Genomic DNA, 20,721 nt, shown 5'->3' on the forward strand with positions numbered 1-20,721 from the left:
TCGGGTTGCAGGCTTGATCCCCAGTTCAGGAGGCAGCCAGTCCATGATTCTCTCTTATCATTGATGTTTCTCTCTCTCTCCCTCTCCCTTCCTCTCTGAAATCAATAAAAATATAAAAAAAATATACATATTTTCCCTCTGTTTTAAAATGGGTTCTTTTTAGTCGTAATCAAAATTTTACTTTACAGTTATAAAAATATTAAAGTATGACCATATTTTCATAGAGATAAATGGTAAGAAACATAAATAAGAGACTATAAAAATAATTTTCTTTATGAACCCAAGTAATATCATAGATATAGCCAAATACATGTATACTTTCCACCAAAAGTAATATAGATGTGTACATGTTTCATTACAATTGCTATGAACAAGACACATTTTTACACAGAAACTTGTAAATTTAAAAGTGACCATAATAAATTAGAAAGTGTTGCTACTTTGTTTAGCTTTTTCTTCACTGAAAAATTTGAAGCCATGTCTAAGTATTTATGGTCCTAGATCTAAGTAAAAAAGTTTAGTATCAAAGAAAACCATATTTCCATGATCGGAATCATAAACTTTTAATTGAAGGGCCTATCTCCAAGTTTATCTTGTTATAACTGAGAGAAGAAAGCTTTTTTCTAGCAGATGTAAAGAAAGTAGTATCAGGAAAAAAATAACTCACCAATTTTTTCATCCAAGCACATAATTTTCTCCTGAGTAAGCTGCAGCTCATATTTTTTCTTAGCAAGGTGCCGCTGAGTATCAGAAAGGTCTTTTTCTGTATTTTCATATAAAACTCTGTAAACATTTTAATAATAAAACTAATTTTGAAATTTTTGTTTTATCAACCTCTTAATTTAAATCTAAAAACTTTTAAGAACACTAATAAACATTTTTCTTGTTAGTATCTTCCTAAAGTCATATTATAGGAAGTTTAAAGAATAAAGGGTAAAAAGGGATCCTCAATCCACCACTCCAACATAAGCTACTATTAGCATTTTGGTGTTCATTATTCAGTGTTGCTGTTTTTTCATATTTTTCATATTCAGTGTTATGCATACTTAAAATTACCATACTATAAATTAAAAATTGAATCTGATATTCTCACCTACACTTAATCTTTAATAATTTTCAGTCTATAACACAGTCCTACAAATTATCATTTTCTGCCTAAAAATATATATATGAGTAATAGCTATTTATTTTTAAGTAAATATAAACATTTACTTCAGTATTCTATTATTAGACATCTAGGTTCATTTCCATTTTTCACTATTACTAATAAATCTGTAATGAACAGCATTTCATTCCCTCCACATTTATGTACCAGGTACTAAGTGCTGAAGAACATACAGTGAACTTGATGGGCATTGGTCCTGCCCTCAATGAGTTCACAGTCTATAAAAAAAGTAACAGACTACAGACTATAATTTCTGGCATTATGGAAACTAGATAACCTGAAAGTCTTCTAATATAAAGAAGCATCCTATAACATAAAGACACATCCTTTTAAATGTATAGCTAAACTTGTAATAATTTGTAAGGCAAGTCCCCTGGAGCCAAATTAGAGCCATAAGACTATGAAGTGATGTTATGCTATATATGATTGGGGTTTGCCTGTCTCAGTAGTCTAGGGTCTTAACTCAGAAACAAAAGATGAGGCCATAGAGATGCCTGCAACACAAGAATTAGAACTAAGGCCCCCCACATAAAGCCACTGAGGACTATAACAAAAGTGAAAAGGTCAGACTAGACTAAATCAGCTTATCAACCAACCACTGCTAGGCTCAGGGTAATAATAATAATTAAAAAAATATTTCTTGGGTATTGTTAATCTCAGGACAATAAATCAAAATAAAATCTGGCTCTAGGGTGTTTGTATAATCTAGAGCACTTGGCAGAAATAAACACAAAACTTCTCTGGAAGGACATACCTTCCATCCAGGCTAAGAACTAAACCTCGGACAAAGGCATGTTGAAAATTAGCTCACAATTCAAATTTTAAAAACACATTAAGTAATTATCCAAACTTAGTGGGCGTCAAAAGACACACAAACTAAATTAGATCCCCTAGAACTACAGATTGTAGTATTTTCAATAGAAACTTAAGAATAGTTTTATTTTTTAAAATATATTTTTATTGATTTCAGAGAGGAAGGGAGAGGGATGAGAGAGAATCATTGACTGGCTGCCTCCTATACATCCCCCAGTGGGGCTTGTGCCCGCAATTTGGGCATGTGCCCTGACCTAGAATTGAAACATGACCTTCTGGTTCATAGATTGACCCTCAATCACTAAGCCATGCCTGTGGGGCAAGAATAGTTGTATTTAAATACTGAAAGAAAAAGTAATAAAATACATAAGAAAAAAGAATGAGCAATTTTTAAAAAAGAACTAATGAAAAGTTCAGAAAATTAAACTAAAATAATTGAAATAAAAAAATTTAAAACATCAATAGACAAGTTTAAGAGCACAACAGACACAGCAGAAGATAAAATCAGTAAATTGAAAAAAATTTAATCCATAGTAATTATCTATAATAAAGCACAAACAAAAGAGAGAGAAGTTAAAAGACATAAAAAACAGAATGAGAAGGTCCAATACTCACCTAATCAAAATTCCAGAAAGAGAGGATAAACACAATATTCCAAAAAATAATCTCTCTATATATAAAAGCACGCAATGAGGCCTCAACTGCCCACAGCTCTTCCCCCCACAGCCTGCCCCACTCCCAATCAGCCCCCCAATCCCAATCGGGATTGGGGCTGGTCGGCAAATGCCCACAGCCCCCCCCTGGCTGGCCCCGCTCCCAATTGGACCCCTAACCTGCAGGCCCTCCCCCCAGCCGGCCCCACCCTGGATCAGCAACCCCACCCCAATGGGGGGCGGGGGCTGGCTGACCAACCTCCCGAGTCCCCTCCCCCTCGCTGGCCTGGCCCGATGGGCCCCCATCGGGGATGGGCCAGCCAGACCCCACCTGTGCATGAATCCGTGCACCAGGTCTTTAGTAGCTAACATATCAAATCTTAGACTAAACAAACATCAATGAAAAATCTGAACACGCCCTGGCTGGTGTGGCTCAGTTGTTTGAGTGTTGTCCTGTGCACTGAAAGGTCCCCTGTTGTATTCCTGGTCAGGGCACATGCCCAGGTTGTGGGTTTTCATCACTGGACAGGGTGTGTGTGGGAGGCCACCATTAGATATTTGTCTCTCACATCTATGTTTCTCTCTCTCTCTCTCTCTCCCTCTCCCTTTCTCTCTCTCTCTAAAAACATTAAAAAAAATCTGAACACTAACATTAAGGGAACTTAAGTCCTGGGCAGAACAAATAATAAATCTGTGTCTATTATGACAATTATAAGTGGGGGAGGGTAGGAAGATTTAAAGGAAGGAAATATTTTTAAACACAAACTAATAAAAGGGATAACATGGGAAAAAATGTGTTCACAGGCAAAAATTATAAGTCATTTGGAAAGTCCAGCCACTTAAAAAAAGCAAAAACAAAAAAAAACCATTCACTGATTACAGAATCTAACTGTAGCAGATATATTAGAATAAATAAATAATATTAGACTAGTAAATATATTAAAAGAAGAAGATATGAAAAAGAACCAAAGGAAAAAACATATAACAAATATGAGAAATCGAGTAGTTGAAATTAAAAAAATACATGATGTAAATAGCAGAATATATAAAACACTGCTGAGATTAATTTTTAAAGACCTAAATAGAGAGATATTCTGTGGACCAAAAAGCTCTATATGTTCACCAACAGTTCTTCCAAAACTGACATATAGATTCAACTTAATTTAATCAAAATCCTAATAAACATTTAGCAGATAAATGATTCTAATAAAGATGATTCCAAAATTAATATGGAAATGTGCAGGACCTACGAGCAGCCCAAACAACTTTTAAATGGAATAAAATTGGAGGACTTACATTACCTGATTTCAAGACTTCTTATGAAGCTTCAATTATCAAGACAAAGTGATACTAGCATAAGGATGGAAAAATATATCAATGGAACAGAATAGAGCTCAGAAACAGACTCACATATATATGGTCAATTAAATTTTCAGGTACCAAGGCAATTCAATGGGTGAATGGGATAATCTTAACAAATAAGAAGCAATGGCTATCCATATATACAAACAAAACTTTTAATCTCATACCTACACCAAGCATGTCAAACTCGTGGCCTTGTCATGTGGCCCACCAGCCGTGAGTTTGACAAGCTTGTCTTACATGAAAATTACTTCAGAAAAGGACCATAAACCTAAATGCAAAAGCTAAAACTATAAAAGCTTTTAGAACGAAACAGCAAACAATTTTAGTGACCTTAGGTTTGGCAAAGAGTTCTTAAATAGAACATGAAAGCATGTTATAAATAAAACTAATTTCAATAAATTATACCTCACCAAAATTAAAAACTTTTGTTCATCAAAAGCATACACTGGAAGCATTTATTTTCAAAACATATATCTGACAAAGAATTTGTAGTTAGAACATATAAAGGACTTTTATGAATTAATGATAAAAAATAAACAACCCAATTAAAAATGGACAATATTTGAACACGTACTTCAATAAAAATAGATCTATAGATGGCAAAGAAATAAATGAATGCATGATCAACATTACTGATTATTAGAAAAAAGCAAATTAAAATCACAATATAATACTAAAAACCCACTCTAATTCTAGTATCACTAAAATTAAAAAGATACTATTAAAAGTTGGTAAGGATATAAAGAAACTAGAACTCTCATGCACTGCTGGAATATAAAATGGCAAAACCATTTTGGAAAACAGTTTTTAATTCCTTCAAAAGTTAAAATAGATCCAGCATATGACTCAGCAGTTCAAATCCTGGGTATTTACCCAAAAGAAATAAGAGCATATAAATACACAGAGACTTGTATTTGCAGTTCTATTTGTTATAGTCAAAACCTGAAAATAAACTAAATGTCCATTTGGTATCTTATATAATAAAAGTCTAATATGGTAAGTATCCAGTTGTACAGTCGTTTGTTCAACCAATCAAAGCGTAATATGCTAATGATATACTAAGGCCACTCAACTGCTCACTATGATGTGCACTGACCACCAGAGGGCAGATGCTCCGACCAGTAGGTTAGCTTGCTGCTAGGGTCCGAATGATCGGGACTGAGCAAGACGGGCCAGACATGCCCTGGAGCCCTCTCGGGGTCCTTCGCCAACTGGCCAACTTCCCACATCTCTCCCTGGCCCCGATCATGCACCAGTGGGGTCCCTTGGCCTGGCCCGTGCCCTCTCGCAATCCGGGACCCCTCAGGGGACATCAGAGAGCCAGTTTCAGCCTGATCCTGCAGGCCAGGCCGAGGGACCCCACTGGTGCACAAATTCGTGCACCGGGCCTCTAGTATAATGCAATATGACCCCCAAAATGAATCAGCTACTGGAACACACAACAACATGGATTAATCAATCTGAAGGTAATTATGCTCTATGAAAGTAGAGCAACAGAAGAGTACATGGTGTACAATTCCATTTAGATAAAATTATAGAAAACCCAAGATAATAAAAAAAGACAGAAAGCAGATCAGTGGTTGCCTGAGTATCAGGTGGCAGATGGAGGCAGCATAAGGGAAGGATTACAAAGGAAACATTTGATTACAAAGGAAACATATATACATAATTACATTATACTGATTATAGGGATAATTTGATAGGTATATACATATGTCAAAGTTTATTAAATTGTACCCTTTAAACATATGCAGTTAAGTTACATATCGTATATCAATTATACTGTAATAAATTTGTAAAAAATGAACAAGAAAACTATGCTAATATCTAAATAACATATATCCCCAAATAAAAGATATAAAAATAGGGAGATTAAAATACTGGAAGAAATAAAAAATAACCAATTTTCCTGTGGCAGTAGAGAGCTAAGTAGGCAGCACTCTGGCTGACCAGGAAGCTATTAGCAGAGCCAGCACTGTGTCCCTGGGTCATGGAAGCAAAGCAATAAGGAGTTACATTGGTGCTACCACTGAAGCTTATCTGGCTTTTGGTGGAGAGCTGTTCTGGACAATGTAGACCAATATCCTGTACACTACACTGGACTGTTACAGGAGCCTACTAGTCATCTAATCCAGCATGCATCTGAGAAAAAAATCACTGCCTGCAGGCATAATAAATCAACAGTAATAAAAAGTTTCCCTGACCAGTTGGCTCAGTTGGTTGGAGTGTTGTGTACACCAAAGATTTGCAGGTTTGATTTTGGTCAGGGAACATACCTAGGTTGTGTATTAAATCCCTGGTCAGGGTATGTACCTAGGTTGCAGGTTTGATCCCTGGTCTGGGCATGTATGGGAGGCAACTGATCAATCAATCTCACATCAGTGTTTCTCTTCCTTTCTTTCTCCCCTTTCCTCTCTCTCTAAAACTAATATATATGGATTTTAAAAAAATTTAAAGGAAAATTTGAAAATGTAGTGAAATTTAACTGTAATCCAACTGAAGAATCACTTCAAATGCCCAAAACATTATTTTTATAGCTTTTTCTTGTAAAACAGCACTGTTTAGGAAGAATGTTTATTTAAACAGTATAATGAGTATTGGTTTTGAAACCCTGGGGATTTTGTTCTTTATCAGCAATGAAGTGAAAAGCTGTGAAAAGCAATGGATACATTTCTTTTTGGCTGATTTGGCCTGAAATACTCAATTTAGAGATATTGAAATTTAGACATGTGTTGAACTATGTCAGGACTCAACTTCTAATAATTAGAGTTTACACATAATCAAACTTATAATTTTCTGATCAACTGAAAAAAATGGAGAACAGGAACAACCGTATTTTAACTATATTAAATGTAGTTGGATTATACAGCTCCTAAGTAGACTCTTTGTAATTCTTGTGGTTTTTTTATATGTAAATAGGAAACCTATGATAAATGTGGGTGCATTATAAAGTATGTACTATTGGTCTTAAAAATAAATTTACAGCTGACTTCTCAGCAGACATAATGAAAGTCAGAAGATAATGGAAGGGTATTTTCAAAATGTTAAAATGAAAATAACCCCAAACCTTTCAAATTTTCTACATACTGAAATATCCTTTATATCAATAAGATTTCAATAGAGGTGGTAGAAATACTCAGCTTTGGATATATTTTGAAGATAGGGTCAATTGGATTGGATAGGAGTGTATAAAAATACAGGTTTCAGGCCAAGTATTATATGAATGGAGTTTCTAGTTACTGAGATGGGAAGACTGAAAGACAACAGATTTTTGTGCACTGAAGGGAAAAGGATAGTGGAGAGCAGAAATGTTAAGTTTGAGATGTCTATTAGACATCATAGTGAAGATGAAAAGGAGATAGTTGGAAATTCAAATTTGAAGTCCACAGAGAATTCTCAGCTATAGTAATACATTTTGAGAATCAAGAATAAATACATGAGGCTGGATGAGATCACTGAGGGATGAGTACAGATATAAAAGAGGAGAGAAGAACTCTTCTCAAAAACTAAGTTCAGGAACATTCTAAGATTTGGAGGTTGTGGACAGGAGGAGAAAATACCAGAAGAGACTGATATAGGAGAGCCAAAGAGATAAAGACAAAAAATCAAATGAGCATGATATGTCAGAAGCCAAATGAAGAAAGTTTTTAAATCAGTAAAGACAGCACAACTGATCAACTGTTGCAGATAGCTCAAATAAGATGAAGATCGAGGATTGTCCACTGCATTGAGCAACATGAAAGTAAATGTAACCTTTTAAAACAGTTTTGATAGAATGGTGGGGAGAAAGGCAGATTACAGTAGGTCCAAGCGCAAACAAAAAGTGAGACATTGGAGCCAAAGTTTAGACAACTGTTTTCATGAAATTCCTGTAAATGAGCCAGAAAAATTCTAAATAATAAAAGGGTAATATGCAAATTGACCCTAAAGGCGGAATGACCAGAACGACCACTGGACTAGTCACTATGAGGCGTACTGTCCACCTCTTGGTCCCTTTTCCCGTCCGGCAGGCTCAGATCGCCTGATGGCGAAGGGGGAACCAGGGGTGGGTGACAGGGAATGCGGGCAGCACCAGGCCAAGGCCCCCGCCCCGCTGGTCACCCCACACACAGAGGGCGACCCACGGCAGGGGCGGGGCCGGCTGTGGGCAGTTGGGGAAGATGGTCCTGATCACAGGCCAGGCCTAGGGACTGTACCCACGCATGAATTTTGTGGGCTGGGCCTCTAGTTTAGTATAAATATAGAATATTTAAATAACATGATTAAAAATCTGAACTAAGGGATAAATATAAAACATTATGCGCAACTATTTCCTAATTTATAATTTCTGAAGTATACACAGATCATTACCAAAAAATTGACCATAAAAGAAGAGGACAATAAATTACAGAAATCTGAAATCTAACAATGTGTTCTGAAAAACAATGTAATTAAGGAAGAAATCGATCATAAAAAGATAAAAATTTGTTACCTTTTTTAATATTTAAAATCACACATATAAGTAACCAATGAACCAAATAAGAAGTCATAATGGAAATTAGAAAATATTTTATAAAGCAAGAAGTACATAAAATCGTAGAATACATTCAAAGAAGCATTTTGAAGGAATTTTAGGGCCTTAAATATGTATATGAGAAAAAAGAAAGCCCGAAAAGTAATAATGTAAGCATTTATCTGAAGAAATTAGAAAAAAAGAAAAGAAAATAGATATAATGAAAATAGAAGGAAGTAATAAAAAACAAAAAGTTAATGAAATAATAAAACAAACAATAGGGAGATCACCAAAGCAAAAGCCTATTTAAAATAACAGACTGGAGGGGCAGCCACTGTGGAAATCAGTATGGAGTTTCCTCAAAAAACTAAAAATGGAACTCCCATTTGACCCAGTGATCCCACTTCTAGGAATATATCCCAAGAAATCAGAAACATCAATCAGAAAGGATATATGCAGCCTTATGTTCATAGCAGCACAATTTACCATAGGTAAGATTTGGAAACAGCCTAAGTGCCCATCAGCAGATGAGTGGATTAAAAAACAGTGGTACATGTACACAATGGAATACTATACTGCAGTAAAAAGGAAGGCATTCTTACCATTTGCAACAGCATGGATGGAACTGGAGAGCATTACGCTAAGTGAAATAAGCCAGTCAGAGAAAGATAAATATCACATGATCTCACGCATTTGTGGAATATAATGAAAAACATAAACTGACGAACAAAAACAGATCTAGAGACAGAGAAGCATCAATCAGACCATCAAACCTCAGAGGGAAGGTAGGGGAGGGTGAGGGTAAGGGAGGGAGATCAACCAAAGGACTTGTATGCATGAATATAAGCATAACCAATGGACACAGATACCAGGAGGTTGAGGGCATGAGTGGGGGCGTGGGGGAGTAATAGGGGGACAAGGACACATATGTAATACCTTAATCAATTAAAAAAAGGGGAAAAATAATCATTTCTGCAAATCTAAAAAATAAAACAGACTGGAAAAAGAGGAAATCACTACAGATTCTATTGATATTGAAATGTTGAAAGAATATGGTAAACAACATTATTCTAAAAACTAGAGGCCTGATGCACGAAGTTCATGCAAGGGCCTTGGCCCCCACAGCCGTGGCGGCCACCTCTGCCTTGGTCCCTACCCACTGTGGTGGCCGGGGACCTCTGCCTCTGCCCCTGGTCACATTGGCTTTGTCAGGTATAATTAGCATATTACACTTTTATTATTAAAGACTAGAAGCCCAGTGCATGAAATTCGTGCATGGAGGGGGTGTGTCCCTCAGCCTAGCCTGCACCCTCTCCAATCTGGGACATCCCTCTCACAATCTGGGACTGCTGGCTCCCAACTGCTCGCCTACCTGCCTGCCTGATTACCCCTAACCACTTCTGCCTGCCAGCCTGATCAACCCCTAACCACTCCCCTGCCAGCCTGATCTACACCTAACTGCTCCCCTGCTGGCCCAATTGCCTCTAACTGCCCTCCCCTGCCGACCTGGTCACCCCTAACTGCCCTCCCCTGCTGGCCTGGTCGCCCCTAACTGTCCTCCCTGCAGGCTTGATTGCCCACAACTGCCCTCCCCTGCCAGCCATCTGGTGGCGGCCATCTTGTGTCCACATGGGGGCGGCCATCTTTGACCACATGGGGTGGCCATCTTGCATGTTGGAGTGATGGTCAATTTGCATATTACCTCTTTATTATATAGGATGTTTTCTAATTTTGAGAAAATGGACACATGCATCAAAAAATACATAGTGAATGGCATAAAAATAAATGTCTAATTGTTTCTTTATCCATTAAATAAATAAAATCTTCCTCAAAGAGAAAGTTCAGAATCAAATGGCTTCACTGCTAAGAACTAAAACTCAAATATTATATAGATTGTTCCAGATATTGGAAGAAAACAAAATGAATTGTAAAGATTATCATAAGCTTTACATTATTTGATACCAAATTCTAATTTTTAAAACTCCAATAAGGTAAATTGTTGGCCAATTTCAATTATAAAAATAGATGTAAATATCTCAAACAAAATATTAGTTAACTGAGACCAGAAATCTATAAAAATTATAACATACCCTAACTGATTTGACAAAGGACATCCATTCCTGGAAAAAACACACAAAAAAACCTCCCACCAAATAAACAAAAAAACTCTCATTTAGGAATAGAATGAAACTTCTTCAACCTGATAGAAGTCATCTATGAAAGATGTACAGATAACACCACACTAACTACTGAGAGTCTGAATGCTTCCCCCTTACATGTGAAAATACTCAAGAAAGTCCACTTCGGAGAGAACCCAAGATGGCGGCGTAGGTAAACACCTAAACTGCTGCCTTGCACAACAATTTCAAAACTACAACTAAAAGACAAAACATATATCACCCAGAGGCACGGGAGGGCTGGCTGAGTGGAAGTTCTACAACTAAAAGGAAAGAGAAAAGAGCATTTGGTGCACAAATGCTGAAAAGGTGAGGTACGGGGGCGCGCGCGATCCGCACTGGCGGCGGGCGTTGCGTTCTTCAACCTGAAGGGAGACAAGCTCCCGATTTCTCTGAAATCCAGTTTCTGGGGAGACGCGCGGGACCCAAACTCCTACGAGGAGAAGCTGGACTGTCTGCCATCGGGTCGGAAAGTGAGGGTGGCTTGCTTGCAGAGCTGCACGCAGGAATAATTGCTAGCTGCGCTGGGGCGTGAGACACGGGGACGCGGTTGGAGGAGCGGGGACGGCTGGCTGCCAGCCATCGCTGTTTGCCACGCCCTAGCCTAGTGACGGCCTGAGACTCTGCCCCACACAACCTACAAACTCACCCAAGCTCCAAACAGTGGCTTTTGCATATGAATGGCCTTCTCTATCGCAGCTTAACCTAGCAAACTTGCAACCCAGTCAGACAGCTCCAAAACCTCCAAATCCAAGCAAAGAGGAGAAAACTGTAGTTCTCGCTATAGCTCCTGCAGGGTGGCCTCAGATAGTAGCTGACCTGCACCCCATTGGAGATCCAGAAGCCAGTGTACCTAGTTGTCAGTGTGAGACACCAGATTTCAACTCCTCACATCCATGTGACACATTCAAGAGGCAGACTCAGTGAGCACCAAAGCCCCACTGAAACAAGTCCTGCACCATAAGCGTGTCTCCAGCGCAGCAGTTCTTCCATTATAAACACAGCGGGTCCCCACAGCCAATTGGCCTGGAGGACAATTCCTCCCAGTGTACCAACAGCAATCAAGGCTTAACTACACCAAGACTTTGCACTCAGCCCACAAAGGGGTGTACCAAGAGCGTCCACCTCAGGTGACTGGGGAGGCTGAGATACTGGCCCCTATAGGTCACCTACCACACAAAGCCACTCCATCAACACAGGGAAGCAGCCAAAATGCAGAGACACAGAAACATGTCATGAATGAAAGAAATGGATGAAAGCAAACTATGGAATGACATAGAGTTCAAAACCACATTTATAAGGTTACTCAAGAATCTTCTAAAAACCGCTGAGAAACTTGATGAGACCTCCAAGGACCTTAATGAGAATACCAAAAAAATGGAAAAGGACCAGTCAGAAATTAAGCATACACTGTCTGAAATAAAGAATACACAGAAACTCAACTGTAGATCAACGTACCCCAAGAATCAAACCAAAGATGTGAAATATGAGGAAACAAAAAACACCCAACCAGAAAAACAAAAGGAAAAAAGGATCTAAAAATATGAAGATAGTGTAAGGAGCCTCTGGGACAACTTTAAGTGTACCAACATCTGAATTTTTGGGGTGCCAGAAGAAGAGAGAGAGCAAAATATTGAAAACCTGTTAGAAGAAATAATGACAGAAAACTTTCCCTACCTGGTGAAAGAAATAGACTTACAAGTCCAGGAAGCGCACAGAACCCCAAATAAGAGGAATCCAAAGAGGACCACACCAAGACACATCATAATTAAAATGCCAAGGGCAAAAGACAAATAGAGAATCTTGAAAGCAGCAAGAGAAAAACACTTAGTTACCTACAAGGGAGTACCCATACAACTGTCAGCTGATTTCTCAGCAGAAACTATGCAGGCCAGAAGGGAGTGGCAAGAAATATTCAAAGTGATGAACAGCAAGAACCTACAACCAAGATTACTCTACCCAGCAAAGCTATCATTCAGAATTGAAGGTCAGATAAAGAGCTTCACAGACAAGAAAAAGCTAAAGGAGTTCATCACCACCAAACCAGGATTACATGAAATGCTGAAGCATATTCTTTAAGAAGAGGAAGAAGAAGAAAAAGGTAAAGATAAAAATTATGAACAACAAAAAGACATCAAATACATACCTACCAACAAGTGAATCTAAAAATCAAGTGAATAAAAAGTCTGGAAAAACAGAATGGACTGGTGAATATAATAGAATCAGGGACATAGAAAGGTAGTGGACTGACAATTCTCATGGGGAAGGGGGTCGGAGGGGTGTGGGAAGAGATTAGACAAAAGTCTTACACCTATGGATGAAGACAGTGGCAGGGGGTAAGGGCATGGGGTGGGGTGGGGAATCAGGTGGAGGGGAGCTATGGGGGGGGGAAAAAGAGGAACAGCTGTAATAATCTGAACAATAAAGATTTATTTTTTTTAAAAAAAAGAAAGTCCACTTCATTTCTATTTAACAATGTACTTGATTTTCAAGCCAGTGAAATTGGGAAGGAAAAGAACAAAAAACATGCAGATTGAACAAGTAAAACTGTCTTTATTTGTAGATGACCCAACTGATTATGTAGAAAATTAAACAGAATCTACAAAAAGGCCACTAGAACTAACATGTAAATTTAGCAAGGGTGTAGAATACCAGATAAAGGTATAAATCCTATATAATAAAAGGCTAATAGGCAAATGGACTGAACGGCAGAATGACCGGTTGCTATGATGTGAACTGACCACCAGGGGGCAGACACTCAACCCAGGAGATGCCCCTTGGTGTTCAGTGCACTCCCACAGGGGAAGCGCTGCTCAGCCAACGCTGGGCTCACAGCTGGCAAGCGCAGTGACGGTGGTGGGAGCCTCTCCTGCCTCCAAGGCAGCACTAAGGATGTCCGACAGCCATTAGTTGGACGTCCCCTGAGGGCTCCCGGACTATGGGAGAGTGAAGGCCGGTCTGAGGGACCCCCATGAATGCACGAATTTCATGCCCCAGGCCTCTAATATAAAAACAAATTGTAAACCTTCTGGTTTCGGCCCTGACATATAAAGAGCTTAGAAGACATCATTCCCATTGTTACAAGAAAAAAAGATGACTAAACTGAAAATCAAAGACTTTTTGTGAAAACATCAGGATAGTGAGTGTGTTGGCCCCCTAAAATATGAGAAGAAAGGCAAATCTAGTCACAACTAAGGTATGCTCACTGAGAACAGAAGCCTCTTAAATCATAAATGATTAAAACATTTAAATGATAATGTTCATGCATTGCTGGAAGCTGAGTGTGCATTAACATGAGGGTGAGAATATCCTAGGGGCCACATACTTCAGATTGTTTACATCCAGGAACCCCATTTGGTTCTCACATTGAAGATCTGAAAAAGGATCCCTTGTGCCTCTGACAGGAAAAGAGGAATTAGTGTAAAATATGCCCAGAGCATTCCCCATAATAAGGCTCACTCTTCAAGTGAAAAGACTTTACCAGAGCTCATCCCAGCTGGAGAAGGGCATTCCTCCTACTTTACCACCTTTAGCCTTCCAGTTTCACATAAGTAGATTAAAAAATTATCAAAATTATACCATTGGAAAACACAAGTAATATCAGACCCAGAGATACAGATATACTAAAAGACTGAGATTTAAGTATATGACTGTGGAACATGTTCCCTCCCCATCTCCTAACCAGCACACTACCAGGAGTCCAGGATAATCACAGTGAATTACCAATAGAAAGAGCTGCAGGTCTGAGGAATGTAGTAACTCTGTAGTATCCTCACAAAGTTTTATAAATCTAGAAGTGTTCTAAAATACAAAGCTTAATTTAGAAACAATTGTATTTTCATATTCAACCAACAGACAATCAGAAAGTGATATTTTAAATTCCACTTACAACAGCATCAAAAAATTGTAAATACTTACGGAAAAATCTGACCCCCAAAAATGTTAAGACTTGTACACTAAAAATAATAAGATAACCTATGGGAAATTAAAGATCTAAGGAAAAGAAAACACATGCTGTGTTCATGAGTGGAAATACTTGATATTCTTTAGATGTCATGTCCCCAATTTCAATCAAATTCCAAAGCAGGCTGTTTTATATGTATGAAGCTAATTCTAAAATTAAAATACAAAGTAACTATAATAGCCAAAAGAACTTTGAGAAAGAACAAAGTTGGAGAAATAGCATTACCTAATTTGAAGACTTAAAACAGAGTAATCAGGAGTGTTGTACCATATTTGGCATGAAGATATATAAATATGTTCATCAAACAAAATAGACAACCAAGAAACAAACCTTCACATATATGGACAACTGACTTGCTACAAAGGTGGAAAACAATTTCATGTAGAAAGGATAGTTTTTCAACTAAATATCCATATACAAAAAAGTAAACTTTGATCTATATCTAGTACTATACACAAAAAGTAACTTGAAATGGATTATAGATCTAAATGTAAGAACTAAAACTACAAAACTGCTAGAAGAAAACATGAGAGAAAATCTGTTACCTGAGGCTTAATGATTTCTTTAAAAGAACACAGAAAGCTAGATACGAATTTTTGAAAATCAATAAATTTTAATTAATCAAAATCAAGAACATATATTCCTTAAAAGACACTGTTAAGAAAATAAAAAGACAAGCCAGAGACTGGGAAAAAATATTTGCAAAACACATACCTGACAAAGGACTTATACCTAAAATACCAAAAAACCTTTCACGATTTACTAATTATATAAATAACTCAATAAAAGTGCCCAAAAGATTTAAACAGATACTAAGGAAAGAAAAAATATATATATCCCATAAGCACATGAACAGATGCATGAAATCATTAGTCATTAGGAAAGCAAATTAACCACAATATATACCTATTAGAATAGCTAACATTAGATTCCACACACCAAGTGTTGATGAGGATATGCAACAACTGGAACACTGATACACTGATGGCGCAAATGTAAAATAAAATAGTGCAACCACTTTGGAAAACAGTTTACAGTTTCTTCCGAAGTTAAACAAATATCCATCACATGAGTTAGTCACTCTATCTACTCTTCAGTATTTATCCAAGAGAAATAAAAGCATTTTCCATACAAAGACTCACAGAACATTCAAACACTTTTATTTGTTTAGCCCCAAACAGCAAACAACCAAAATGTCTATGTGGTATATCCATACAATGGAATACTACTCTGTGACAAACAGAAATAAACTCTTAATTATATGTGATGACATGGATAAATCTCAGAATAGTTATGGTGTGTAAAAGTAGCCTAACAAAAGAATATATACTCTGTGATTTCATTTATATAACATTTTGAAAAATACAAACAATTTCCTATGACAGAGAGCAAATCAGTGGTTGCCTAGGAATTCAAGGTAGGGTGAGGTTATAGAAGGGTATGAGGAAACTTTAGGAAGCACTGGTTAGGGCTCCTATCCTGATTGTGGGGATCATTTTACAGGTTTATAAAGATGTCAAAACTGATGAAATTTTACTATCAGTAAAACAAATGTACACCAAAAAAAAAAAAATCTCCAATTATGCATCTATCTGTTAGAATCCATCTATATATGTAAAAGCCTAAGCTATGATGCACACTGACCACCAGAGGGCAGATGCTCAATTCAGGAGCTGCCCCCTGGTGGTCAATACTTCCACAGTAGGAGCTTTGCTCAGCTGACGGGTGCCAGATGCCAGGCTCATGCCTGGCAAGCGCCTTTGAGCCTCTCCTAATCAGGACTAACTGGGCACAAACCAGCAACAGGCACAGTGGGCCGGGATGAGCGGGAGCAGCGTGGCGCCCAGCCTGGGCTCAGCTCCTCCCCGGCCACCTGCTGAAGCCCAATCCCCGCAGGCCATGCCGAGGGACCCCACGCATCGGGCCTCTTAGTATTTTAATAATCTACTAAAATGCTTTCAAAGAACTTCCAATGACCTGGGAAAATGCTTATGGTTTACAATTAAGTGAAACTGCTTAAATATATAACTTCATATACAATGATGTCAATTACATTGAAAGGTTATGTACACGGATAAAAATATTTCTGGTTAGAAACAGATGTACATTACTAAAAGTCTTCCCTGGGTTATGGAATCATGGGTGATTTAAATTTTCTTTACACTTTTCTCTATTTCCCAAGGTTTCCTTTGTTGATGCTGTTTTATTTATCATTTTTAAAAATATGTTTTTATTGATTTTTTGAGGGAGAGAGAGAGGAATAGCAACATCGATGAGAGAAGTACATCATCGATTGGCTGCCTCCTTCATACCCTTACTGCCGATCTATTCCATAACTTGGGCATGTACACTCATTGGGAATCGAACCTGGAACATCTTGGTTCCTGGATTGACACTCAACCGCTGAGCCACACTGGCCGGGCTTCATTATTATTTTTATTTTACCTGAGATTGCAATGTCTTTTTAAGCAGGAAATTAAAATATAGATGAAGGGAAGAATTTGAGTGATTATCTATCCTGACAACTGATTTCAATGTACACACCACAGAACCTTAAAAGATCAAAGAGAAGACTCTGGGAGCTCATATGAGAACCAAGTATTATCTGCAACTTAGTAATTTGTTTCACACTCACATGAACTATTATTTTTTCAAATAAATACACTGAAATTAAACCTTACTGAATCTGTACAATCGCTATTTTTCACATCAATAGGTACCAAAAGTAAAAAAAACAAAACAAAAAAAACACCTCCTAGCGTGGAGGTCCTCAGAAACTGATTCCCTTACACTTCCTGCCTGTAGGCTGCTTCACTGGAATGTCTTCTGCCACTGCACCAGTGTGTGGGATGGGCTAAGCACAGTAGTTGACATTCAGCTAATCAGTTCCATTCCCTGTTGCAATTTCTCTGCTATGACTTATTATATTCTAAACCATCTCTTTTCTAAGCTACTCTAAAACCTGTGCTTTGTGTGTTCTTACACTGTTCAGACCCCAGAACATAATTTAAGTTAGAAAGGTAAATTAATAGTCAAATGCTAAAGTCAAACATGCACTGTGCCCAGAATGGCTTTGTAAAAGCTATTTTAGTTAAACATTCAGGCTTTCTCCATATGTAAGACTGAGATTACTAAGTATGAGTCCTGGTTAGGTGTGGCATTACCAATCTGTGATTGATCTTCGGGAAATCATTTAATGTGTGCCAAAGCTTCTACAACTGTTTTGTAATAATCCTCCCCAAAATTAAAGTCAACAAATAACTTAATTACCATTATAAAATAAACTACAAAAAGCAGAGTCATTAATAATAAACTATTTGTTGTTCAAAGGCAGTTTAGTTTACCTCAAAGAATTATTCTCTGCTTTTTGCCTGCCAAGTTCACTTTCAGTATCCATTGCCTTTCTTGCTAGTGATTTCATTTCTTTTTCCACAGTGGTTATGGTCTCCTTCATCAAAGTCATATTTGACATTTGCTCCATACGTTCATCATCAAGCTATACAAGTGGAATGACAAGATTACTGCTCCCCTATCTACTGCATTTTTTACTCATTATAAAAACATAGTACAGATGAATTTATAAATGCCCACAATTAAATTTGGTAACTGAAAGTCAAATTCCCTTAATTCTGTTTATATAGTCATAATATCTCAAATACAGCATCTCAAATCCTTTATTAGTAAAAAAGGTGATGCCTCACATTTAAATTCAGTTTACATATATTTTTCTCACTAGTTTTCATTTCACCATAATTTTCTCTACCCTAGCTACTCTTTAGGTAGAATAATCCAGTTTCCTTGTATCTGGAAATGTTCTATTTAATGAAATATGGAGATGAAAATTGTGCTAAAATCGCTGAGAACGCATCCCTAATGGTTTTTTAAAAATAGCTCACTTTACAACATAGAAAAGATTACATTCACATGTTTAGAAGGTAATAAACAATAAAGAATTGACAATTTACACTCCATACACCACTTTCAGTATTTTAGGATTAAAGACCCTATCATTGAAAAATAAAAGAACTTCTCTGAACATAGTAAAAAAGGAAAAGGGAAAGTCACTGACAGTTTATAGCCAAAAGTGCAAAAGTAACTTTTCTTTACATTATGAACTGTACACTCCAGCTCCTCTATCCTTTGTTCCAAGTGAGCTTTCTCATTAAACGCTGTTTCTTGAGCAATCTGGTTAAAAAAAAACAAAAACAAAACAAAGCACTTTCAATGTCAACTGTGTCATGTTTCACAAATGTTCACATAGATAAAATTCTCTCAAACCTTTAGCCTTTCCCTCAGACTATCTCGTTCTGTGGTCATTCTTCGTAAATCAGTGAAGGCTACATCTCTTTCAGTCTCCACCCGCCGGAGGATGGCATGTGCAGTTGTTGATTTAGGAGACTTACAGCTTTTCATCATTTCTCGGCGAAGCCGGGCAATTTCTTCCTTCGCCTATTATTTAAATATAGACAGACTCCTGTTTAACAAGCTTTAGAACAGACATAAAATAGCTATTTATATCCAGCCAGTTATAATCCAAACCTATTATCAACAGCTATGGAGTAGAATACTGGTATAATTTTGAACTTTATCCAAATAAATGCAAATAATGCCCACAAATAAGAATGGTGTATACAAATAGATATTTGGTATATAATATTTTTGCTAAAAAATCTTAAAAATTAATTTGGGGGCAGTCAATACAAGAGAAAATTATTTACAAATATGTATTTGTAAATAATATTTGTAAATAAAATATATATATAAATATATATTTGCCCCTCGGCAATCAGGGCCTATTGGAGCCTTCTGGCTGCCGGCTGGGGCCTTCCAGCTGCGGCTGCCGGCCAGGACCTGCCTGCATTCCGTGCTGCCCCTGGTGTTCTATATAAATGTATATGCCATAGTCATGAACTAGATACCTTTACCTTCACAGAAAGGCCCACTAATCCTTAATGACAATCCAACATACTCTGTAAATTCTGCTCAACCATTCTCAGTTCTAAATCTATTCTACACCTTCAGATGATTTCATATCCTATTTTGGGGTTTTAGCACGTATCTCCCTTCCTCTAGATTGTAATCACTACCTATTCAGCTAGTCTCCAAATCTCAGAGGAAGATATGTTACTTTCCAATTTCCATAGCTAAGCCTTCACCAGAATTCTGGACCTCATCTCCTGAAGTGTCTTCTAAGATATCCCTGACTCAACTAATAATTTCCTCTCACTCTCTGCTCTGGCTCTTTCTCCCTTGCCTTCAACCCTGCACAGGGCTCCCATATCTTGAAAACCTGTCACTTAATCCAGTTGTGCCCATTTACCAACCTATGACTCTCGTTTGTTTTCAGTGTCTGTACCATAGCCTGTTCCTTACTACCCACTTTCTCACCCCACTATGACCTGGCTCCCACACCCACTATTTGCAGAATTTCTACTAATGACTTCGCCAAATCTAATGGCCTTTTCTTGGTTCTTGTTTTTGATACTTAGGCAACATTTGACATTGTTTTGAACACCCTCCTTGATATTTCTCTCTCCCCTGGTCTTATAATATTGTTCTGCTTTGGTTTCCTATCTTCTTTCTCTCTTTCCAATCCAATAAAACTTCCCCAAATCCTCTATATATAGCTTTCTCATTCAGAGACCTCATATACTCTGAAGGCCCAAAATTCACCTCTAAGCAGATGACTTCTAAATAGAAATATTCAACTCTTGCTTTTCTCCCCTCTCCATTCCCATATTCTTTACTGCCTGATGGCGATTCCTACCAGAACTCCATCTGTCTGAACCAAACATATCTTTTTCATCATATCACCAATGACTTCCCTATTTCTTTTTCTATTACCACATTCCTTCAGTCATTCAAAACAGAACTTCAGACTTTCCCATTCCTCCCTCCTTTTGGCTCTAATCAAATCTGGTCAAGTCTTCCTTGACAGCATCCTAGCTTAGTCCCTTAATGCCTCATGCATGGACTACTACAATGGCCTTCCAAAGAATCCATGGATTTCCGCTCTCCAGTTCTTTTGAAGGAGAATATATATATATATATATATATATATATATATATATATATATATATATATATATATA

The 20,721-nt window shown here is 37.5% G+C and overlaps 1 protein-coding gene across 1 annotated transcript in view; it reads right to left on the reverse strand.

The window, feature by feature from the left end:
* Nucleotides 1-20,721, reverse strand: part of LOC307111802 (testis-specific gene 10 protein-like) — a 150,831-nt gene that overhangs the window by 74,901 nt on the left and 55,209 nt on the right. Inside the window, exons 7-10 of the mRNA XM_079791903.1 lie at nt 18,908-19,078; nt 18,737-18,814; nt 17,974-18,125; nt 668-783 (exon numbers count right to left, since the gene is read on the reverse strand). Coding sequence (XP_079648029.1) covers nt 668-783; nt 17,974-18,125; nt 18,737-18,814; nt 18,908-19,078 — 517 coding nt within the window. The remainder of the gene's footprint in view (nt 1-667; nt 784-17,973; nt 18,126-18,736; nt 18,815-18,907; nt 19,079-20,721) is intronic.

Source organism: Cnephaeus nilssonii (assembly GCF_951640355.1).
Source record: "Cnephaeus nilssonii genome assembly, chromosome: 15".
NCBI classification, from domain to species: domain Eukaryota; kingdom Metazoa; phylum Chordata; class Mammalia; order Chiroptera; family Vespertilionidae; genus Cnephaeus; species Cnephaeus nilssonii.